A 9,917-nucleotide genomic window follows, 5' to 3' on the forward strand; every position below is an offset into this window, starting at 1 on the left:
AAAATAAAAATATTTAAAAATGTACTAATAAATTACAAAAATACATCAAAATATATGTATAATAATTAAAAGTAATATTATAGAATAAATTAAAAAGTTAAATGGGTTCCCGTTGGACGGGGGTACTATCCCATCCCCACCCTATTTGATATTCGAGAATAGAAAATTGTCTCCTTCCCTATCTCATTCCCCATATAAGAAGGGAATCCTCGCCCCATTATAAGTGATACTTATGGGGTTCTATAATCACATCTATTCTAAAATTGGTAACATACACGCGTGCTACGAATTCTCTCTCTCTTGAGAAAAGGATAAAAAAGCGAAAAGAGTCACAACAATACAATCACGAACTTACAGCTTAAAAAGAAAGGGAGCCCTGACCACCATACACGATTATTATCTAAGGATAATGCCAACTTAACAAGAGAATTGCCAAGGTGTTATGGGTCCTCTTACAACGATAAATTGAAATATTATAAAATGAATTTCAAACCTTGAAAATATTAGTGAGAACAATACCAAATTCAGTATAAGGTATTTCCTTACGATCAATAGCTTGTACCTATTAGAGATAATTTGAGAAATTTGAAATTCTTGTGTAGCCTAGTTAGAGAAAGAGCAATAATCCTTCCAGCAAGGGTGATGCCTCTGCAATATGAGGTTCGAACACAACAACTACCAAAAAAGTGGTAGAAAATAGAGCCTACCCATCTCAATCGGTTGCCACAACCCCATCCCCACTTTTAAATTTTCCACACTAATACCAACATCTTCAAACAAGTTAACATCCCCCAATTTCAAATCAAAATATGTAGCAGTAATAACAATAGATCCCTCTATCACAGGACTCAACAAACCATTCAAGCAATTGGGTTTTTGAGCATCCTGATATCGTCAAAGATAACTCAATGCCCAAAAACTTACCATCTCATTAGAGAGAATTTTCTGATCATGCACAAAAGTGTTGCACTTGCACCTATGCCATATTTGTCGACATAAAACAAAAAATTCTTCAACTTTCTATTTAGTTAAGATAGTCATACAACCCAATAAAAGTTCATAAAAACTTGATATGACTATTAAATCATCAAGACTTCTCACAAGTCACTCTGATCAAATAGCTTTGAGAGCATAACAAAGCCATAAGGCATCAATTTTCGTCTAATTATTTTAATAATAAATGGGATACACCTTAGAGGCATTAATGTTAGAAATACTGTAAAACTCTGAATATAGCCCTAATTAATTCAAGAGAATCAAACAATAAGATTAAGGAATAGCGGAAGCGTACCGGAGTCCATAGAATCGATCTTTGATTGGTATGATCTTCCAATTTTGCATCAAAACCTTTGAAACCTTATTTTATACCTGTTATATTACCAACTGTTACAACAGTTGGTAATATTTATTAATAATTTCTAATTTGGCCCCTCATCAAATCAGAAACTATCTAATTGGTATCCACATATTAAAATCATGACAATCATGCCCTTAAGTCATAAACTTTATTCCAAAATAAACCACATAAATTTGACTTATTTATTTGATGACCCAACACACATTTTATATATACAGTTGTGACCCCAATTATTTCTAACAATCTCCCACTGGGTCACATATGTATACATATAAATGTGTTAACCTTATTGAGCTCATAACTTTATCATCATAACCATAGGCATGTGCAATCTCGTCCATTAACTATATCAACATAGGATCAAAGCGATTTTCGTTGTATCAATCACAACTAAACCCATCAATGGTCACATACATCAATATAGCCAAATGACATAGATCAATCATGATAATGTGGTATGAAAATTACATGCATGGTGATCTATTCATGTCAATTTTCAATTGGTCCTACTTTACTTTATGGAGATCAAAACTTTAGCTTAAATGTACAAAGTGAAATAAACTGAATAACATAATTTCTGATCAGAAAAATATCCAAATACACATGTTTCATAAAACAAATAAAACACACTAAAGACAAACTCCCACTGAATCTAGATATCTTCATAATCTAAAACACCCATACGAGCAGTGTGCTCATGAAAGACCTTGGGTGGCAAACCCTTAGTAAGGGGGTCTGCGATCATGGAGTTTGTACCTAAGTGTTCTATACAAATTTGCCCACTTTGTACCCTTTCTTTTACAACAAGGAACTTGATGTCAATGTGTTTTGACTTCGTCGAGCTCCTATTGTTGTTGGAATACAATACAGCTGACTTATTGTCACAATACAACTTAAGTGGTCTTTCAATTCCATCCACAATGCGCAGCCCAGTGACAAAGTTTCTCAGCCATATACCATGGTTGGATGCCTCATAACATGCAATAAATTCTGCTGCCATGGTGGATGAAGCTATGAGTGTTTGTTTTGCACTCCTCCATGATATAGCTCCACCACCTAACAGATATATGTAGCCCGAAGTGGATCTCCTACTATCTTGGCATCCCGCAAAGTCAGAGTCAGAGTATCCAATGATCTCAAAGTGATCTGACCTCCTATATGTGAGCATGTACTCTCTTGTTCTCTTCAAATATCTCATAACCTTTTTGGCTGCTTTCCAGTGATGAATTCCTGGATTGCTTAAGTATCTGCCTAACACTCCAACAATGTACGCTATATCCGGACGCGTACAAACTTGAGCATACATAAGACTCCCAACAGCTGAAGCATAAGGAATCTTTTGCATTTCTTGAATTTCAAGGCTTCCTTTAGGGCATTGTTTAAGACAAAATTTGTCTCCTTTAACGACAGGGGTATCACCAGGTCTACAATCTTGCATGCCAAACCGTTTGAGTACTTTATCGATATAGCTCTTTTGTGATAATCCAAGAATACCCCGAGAACGGTCTCGATGTATTTGAATTCCTAAAACAAAAGAGGCGTCACCAAGATCTTTCATCTCAAAATGCTTCGATAGAAATCTCTTGGTTTCGTGCAATAAGCCTATATCATTAGTGGCAAGCAATATGTCATCGACATATAGAACCAGAAATATACACTTACTCCCACTAAACTTATGATACACACAATCATCAACAGCATTCATCTCAAAACCAAATAAGAGAACCACTTGATGAAATTTGTGGTACCATTGACGGGAAGCTTGCTTGAGTCCATAGATGGATTTCTTTAATTTGCAAACCATTTTCTTTGGGTCACCAACCACAAAGTTTTCTAGTTGCTCCATATAAATTGTCTCATCAATGTCGCCATTGAGAAACGATGTTTTAACATCCATCTGATGTAACTCAAGATCAAAGTGAGCAACAAGTGCCATTATTATCCTGAAAGAGTCTTTCGATGAAACTGGAGAGAAAGTCTCTTTATAATCAATGCCTTCTTTCTGAGTATAGCCTTTTGCTACAAGACGTGCCTTAAACCTCACCACATTACCATTTTCATCCCTCTTGGTTTTAAATATCCATTTACAACCAATTGGTTTTACACCTTCTGGTAATGGGACAACTTCCCAAACTTTATTGTCTTGCATAGACTTATTCTCTTCATTCATGGCATCATTCCACTTATGAGAGTTAGAACTTTTCATGGCCTGATGAAAGTTGATTGGATCATCTTCCATCATTCCAATGCCATCCTCATGTTCTTGAAGATACACTATGTATTCATCTGGATTAATAGCATTTCTTCTTTCTCTAGTGGACCGTCGCAAAGGCACTTGTTCTTGAGGTTGTTGAGTTTGTACCTCTGGGGTTTGATTGACTATGTTTGGTTGCTCTTGATCTGAAACTTGATCAATATTAGGAATGGAATCCTGAATATTGTCAAAAGCAACTATTGGAATAGAAATCAACTCATCTTCAAGAGAAGTGGGTGATTCTAAATCCTCCTCAAAAACAAAGTCTTTAACCGTATTTCTCCCCCCAAACTCAATATCCTCAAAGAACTTTGCAGTTCCCGTTTCAAATATATTCTTTACTTTGGGATCATAAAACTTGAAACCCCTAGATCGTTCAGAATATCCAATAAAGTAGCTGCTCACAGTTTTGGGTTCCAGCTTCTTTTCATTTGGCCTATAAGGCCTACCCTCAGCTGGACATCCCCAAACATGAAAGTGCTTAAGACTAGGCTTTCGCCCTGTCCAAAGCTCATAAGGTGTTTTGCGAGTTTGCTTTAGTTGGTACCCTATTCAAAATGTAGGTCTTGTCTTAAGTGCCTCTCCCGAGTGATTCCGGTAAGGTTGAATGATCCGATCATACTCCTTACCATATCTTTAAGAGTACGGTTTCGTCTTTCGGCAACACCATTCATGCTAGGAGATCCTGGCATAGTGTACTGTGGGACAATTCCACACTCCTCTAGATATCTAGCAAAAGGTCCTGGACGTTGTTCACCTGATCCGTCATATCTGCCATAGTACTCACCACCACGGTCAGACCTGACTTGCTTTATTCTTTTGCTAAGCTGATTCTCAACTTCAGCCTTAAAAGATTTGAACACGTCCAACACTTGAGACTTTTCATGAAGTAGAAATAGGTACGCATATCTTGAGTAATCATCTATGAATGATACAAAATATCGTTGACCATTCCAAGAAGGTGTAGGAAATGGCCCACAAATATCTGTATGTATCAACTCTAAGACATCGGTAGCTCTTTTCGCACCCAATTTCTTTGTTTTGGTCTGTTTGCCTTTGATGCATTCAATACAAACATCAAAGTCTGAAAAATCAATTGAATCTAAAATTCCATCAGATACAAGTCGCTCAACTCTATTTCTAGAGATGTGACCTAACCGTTTGTGCCATAAGGAACTTGATTTTTCATAATCCATTTTACGCTTAGTACCACGTGATTCAACATTCAAGGTTTCATTATAAGAAGCAACGGTGTCAAGCAAATATAAGTTGTCATAAACCATAAGAGAACCAGTTCCAACAGTATTTGAATTAATAGATAAACTGAAACAATTGTTTCCAAATGAACAACAATAACCTAATTTGTCCAAACAAGAAACAGAAACCAAATTCCGTCTAAATGACGGTACAACAAAAGTATCTATCAAATCCAAATAGTAACCAGTACTTAATAACAACCTAAAATGCCCTATTGCTTCCACATTTACCGACTTGCCATCTCCCACATAAATGCTTCTTTCAGCATCATTTGGCTTTCGGTAACTCAGGCAACCCTGCATAGAAACACTGATGTTAGCAGTAGCACCAGAATCTAACCACCAAGTGTTTCTTGGTACTGAAGCTAAATTTACCTCAGAACAGACCAAAGTAAGAAATGTACCTTTCTTTGCTCGCCATGCAATATACTTAGCACATTCCTTCTTCATGTGTCCTTTCATGTTGCAAAAGAAACAACCATCGTCACTGTTGGTTTGAGTTTGTTTCTTATGTGCAGGACCTTTATCCTTAGCAGCCTCATTCTTTCTTCTCTTGCCCTTATCCTTAGAGGTGCTTGCCAAATGAGCACTTTCAGTCTTTTCTTGCTTCAATCTTTCTTCCTCTTGAACACAAAATGAAATGAGCTCATTAAGAGTCCACTTCTCCCTTTGGCAGTTGTAACTGACCTTAAATTGACTGAATTGTGGAGGAAGAGAGATAAGCACTAAATGCACAAGCAAGTCATCCGAAAGCTCAAGCTTTAGTGCCTTCAACTTTGAAGCAAGGTGAGACATTTCCATAATGTACTCCCTTATATTTTCCTTGCCCTTAAACTTCATGGAAATAAGTTTCTTTAAAAGAGTACTTGTTTCCGCCTTATCGCTTTTTGCAAAGCGCTTCTCAATTTCAGCAAGGAAAGTTGTGGCATCGGTGACCTCCTCGGACACCGCACCCCTAAAAGCCTCAGGTATGCCGCGCTTAATGATCATAAGACTCATGCGGTTTGAACGGTCCCACTTCTCATAAATCCTCCTTTGCTCGGAGGTACTGGTATCCGTAAGAGAAGCAGGACGATCCATCCTTAATGCAAGGTCAAGATCCATGCAGCCAAGAACAATAAAAATGTTCTCCTTCCAGTCCTTAAAGTTATTACCATTAAGGACCGGTACCGAATTAAGGTTAGCAGATACACTAGCAACAGCTGAAAAGAACAATACAATTACATAAATAACATGCTCATATAAGAATCCAAATAAAACAATAAATTCAAATAATGGTTAATCCCATCTCAAGATACCAAACACAACATTAATATTAAGTCTTTGGACAGTAATATTAATTGTAAGCGGTACTCTTGTTGTAGTGATCAAACATTGACAATAAATTATGTCAAATAATATGCAATCTTTGGACTAACATATTATTCACACAAAATACCTTATAATTGTCACACATTTATCACCACAAACATGCATGAAATTCATCCAAATATTAACTCACCTTTGGGTTAGTTAATAAATTTATGAATTACATACACACAATTATCTTAATATTTTTATTAAATTAATCTACACAAAAGAGATCACTTTGGTGATATTTTGTTTCAATTAATTTAACTAAAATATTAAATATCCTTAATAAATTTCTAAACCAAAATTTGAATTAATTGTTACTGAATTATTATTATTATTTTAAAATTATTATTTATTTTAATAATAATAATAATAATAATAAATAATAATAATAATAATAATAATAAAGAAAAGGAAGAAAATAAATGCATCAGAAGATGCATTCTCTCTCGCAAGGGAACAAACCAAAACATACTGTAACAATTCAATCGCACTGACTTAATCAAAAAAAAAAATAAAAAACTGTAACATTTATATTAAATGCATCACATGCGCACACACAGAATGCACACACACAATATATATATATATAATTTCTTTTGACATTTTGACTATATATAAAATAAAAGACTTAAATTTGTCTTTTCCTTCGGAGAGAGATATATATACAGTATTACAGTAATCAAACGATTGATTACACAAAACACTTCAATTGCAGCAATATATATACGCAAAAATAAACTTCAATCGCAGATAGATAATATATATAACAACGATTACGATTGAACTTCAATCGCAGATAGATACTATATATATATATAGCATGATTTACAAAATATTCTAAATGCAAAAACAATAATTTAATGGAAGATCAATACTACCATATATTCTCAAGAATTAATTTAGGGATGCTCTTGATACCACATGTTAGAAATACTGTAAAACTCTGAATATAGCCCTAATTAATTCAAGAGAATCAAACAATAAGATTAAGGAATAGCGGAAGCGTACCGGAGTCCATAGAATCGATCTTTGATTGGTATGATCTTCCAATTTTGCATCAAAACCTTTGAAACCTTATTTTCTTGATGATGGGGATTCAAGAACTCTGGAAAAATATTGATACGATGCAAAATGGGGACCCATACCTGTTATATTACCAACTGTTACAACAGTTGGTAATATTTATTAATAATTTCTAATTTGGCCCCTCATCAAATCAGAAACTATCTAATTGGTATCCACATATTAAAATCATGACAATCATGCCCTTAAGTCATAAACTTTATTCCAAAATAGACCACATAAATTTGACTTATTTATTTGATGACCCAACACACATTTTATATATACAGTTGTGACCCCAATTATTTCTAACAATTAATGCCACGACGAGTCAGAGTCGCATAGGAAGGCAAAAATTCATACTCCTTTTCCAAACAAAATTCTTAATTAAAAAACCGTGTTTTTGCAAATGTCAGTTGTATATAAGAAAATATAAAAACTGTACGCGTTTGCAGCAGCAGAAAGTAATTCTGCTACAGCAAAACTGAACAGGCAGAATATAAAATATTTGCAAAATAAATAACTTGACACAAGAGATTTATACGTGGTATCAGTGTTCTCCCGAACACTCCTAGTCCACGGGGCCACGCCCAGAGAATGAAATCAATTAATAAAGTATCAAAATTACAAAGACAATTGACTTAAACAAGTTTAGACTCCCTCTAAAGTATTGTCGCAATCCTTTGTAATCCACTTTATGAATCTGACTTCTTGAAACACCTTCAAGCCCGAACTCCCTTCGTCTTTGAAGTGTGAGTGCTTACTTCCTCTCGAAGTAAGGCTTCAACAAGTCTTCTCCCAAAGACCAAGTGCTTACTTCCTCCCGAAGTAAGGCTTCAACAAGTCTTCTCCCGAAGACCAAGTGCTTACTTCCTCCCGAAGTAAGGCTTTATCAAGTCTTCTCCCGAAGACCAATCTCTTGTTCAGTCAAGTAGTTCTTCACAACCTCTAGGATAGAGAAGAACAGAAATAGAACAACTAGAACCTAGATGAACAACTAGGCTCTCACAAAACAGAGAAAGACTCTCTTCTCTCAAAAGATAAATGTAGAAAATGAATAATGGAAGAGGTAATTCGAATGGTTGCTCTCTAGGCTCTATTTATAGACCATATAAACCAAAGAGGCAACTACAAGTTCGAATTAGCAGCTGTACAAAAACTTTCCAAAAGAAACACGATCTGCTACATCAGATTCGGATGCTGACGCAGCAGATCTGACCAGAAACGAGAATTGCTATAATCGGGTCCGATCCTCTATCAATGCTTGATTCCTGCCAAAAACAGATTAGATATTCTGATTGTATCAAGATACAATCGAAATCAATAAGGAAAAGGCAATAAACAAAGTTTCCCTAAAAAAGACAACTTTCCAAAAGAGAATTCCTTCTCTTTTGAGAAGATTTCAACAAAGGAAAGTTCAGCTGAAAGTGCAACTTTCCAAACAAGGAAAAGGGCAACTACAATCCAAATTTATAAGGTAAGAAATCGAATATGAATGCACAACAATCTTACCATAAATGGAAAAATTATTTTGTCAACTAACTTGCCAAAAAAAGACTTTACAATCTCCCCTTTGGCACTTTAGATGAACAAAATAATTTTTAACACAAAGTACCTGCAAGATAAAGTTAGCCATAACAAATAACTACTCCCCCTGAGTAACACAATCGAAAACCAACAATAACTAAAGAAACATGCTAACTTTTAAACCAAATAGTTCACAGGTACCAAACACAACTCCCCCTGGAAAAAGGGTCTAGAGTTGATAAAAACAAATTGAATGCTCACATTAATTAAGAAATATTTTGACAACTAAATTGCCAAAAAGGACCTAACAATCTCCCCCTTTGGCACTTTAGATAATCAAAATATTATTAATTTCAAACACCTACAAAACAAAGTTAGCAAAATAAACATAAAAACTCCCCCTGAGAAGCACAACATTAAACCAAAATAAACAGCTAACTTTGACCAAAGATGAACACAAACACAAACCTCAACTCCCCCTAGACAGTTGAGTATACAATTACTCCCCCTTTTTGTTTATCTATAAGGGCCAAAGACAAAAAGAAATGAAAATATAGAAATATGTCTAACAAAAACAAAAAGAAAGAAAACTTATGCCCCATAAAGCTTGATCAATGAGGACAACTGCTTGGACATCTCTTGCTGAACCTCCTCCATGGCAGCAAGACGATTGGAGCAGCAAGAAGAGCATTTGAGGGGGCTTGTTTAGATTCCACCATTTTCCTTTTTGGGATGCCCTAGGTTCTTTGTTCTCACCATTTTGATCTGAAAGAGACAATGAACAGCAAACAAGCAAGAGAGACAAAGAAATAGAATCGGGTAGGTGGTGAGAGTGAATGACAAAAATTGGTTGAAATAAACATGGGAGAGTTTAGCAAAAAGGAAACCAATTTCAACATATTTGAGAAACCACCAGCCCACGATTACAAAAGGAAACTGCCCACTCCTTGCAACTTCTTTCCCCTTTTTTTTTTAAAAAATAAATAAAAGGAAACTAGAATTACCAACAATATTTCCAAAAATAAGTCAATCTTTCAAGATTAAAGACACATTACCATATAAAAGATCAATCTTTAAACGGAAACATATCAAAAATAAATCAAAG

The 9,917-nt window shown here is 35.2% G+C and overlaps 1 protein-coding gene across 1 annotated transcript; it reads right to left on the reverse strand.

Annotated features, from left to right (window-relative positions):
* Positions 1 to 5,051: 5,051 nt before the first annotated feature.
* On the reverse strand, positions 5,052 to 8,011 carry LOC133030293 (uncharacterized). Its single transcript, XM_061102892.1, has 3 exons — positions 7,232 to 8,011; positions 5,272 to 6,069; positions 5,052 to 5,164 (listed from the first exon to the last, which is right to left on the reverse strand). Exons 1-3 carry the CDS (start codon positions 7,239 to 7,241, stop codon positions 5,136 to 5,138), a joined length of 837 nt encoding a protein of 278 aa, XP_060958875.1. The 5' UTR covers positions 7,242 to 8,011; the 3' UTR covers positions 5,052 to 5,135.
* Positions 8,012 to 9,917: the final 1,906 nt, after the last annotated feature.

This window comes from Cannabis sativa, chromosome 8, assembly GCF_029168945.1.
Source record: "Cannabis sativa cultivar Pink pepper isolate KNU-18-1 chromosome 8, ASM2916894v1, whole genome shotgun sequence".
Taxonomy (NCBI): domain Eukaryota; kingdom Viridiplantae; phylum Streptophyta; class Magnoliopsida; order Rosales; family Cannabaceae; genus Cannabis; species Cannabis sativa.

Excerpts from the sequence above, each read along its gene's own strand:
- LOC133030293 (XM_061102892.1), bottom strand. Across the intron at positions 5,165-5,271 it reads TGCATGGCGAGCAAAGAAAG|GGTTGCCTGAGTTACCGAAA; the intron begins GTACATTTCTTA and ends GTTTCTATGCAG.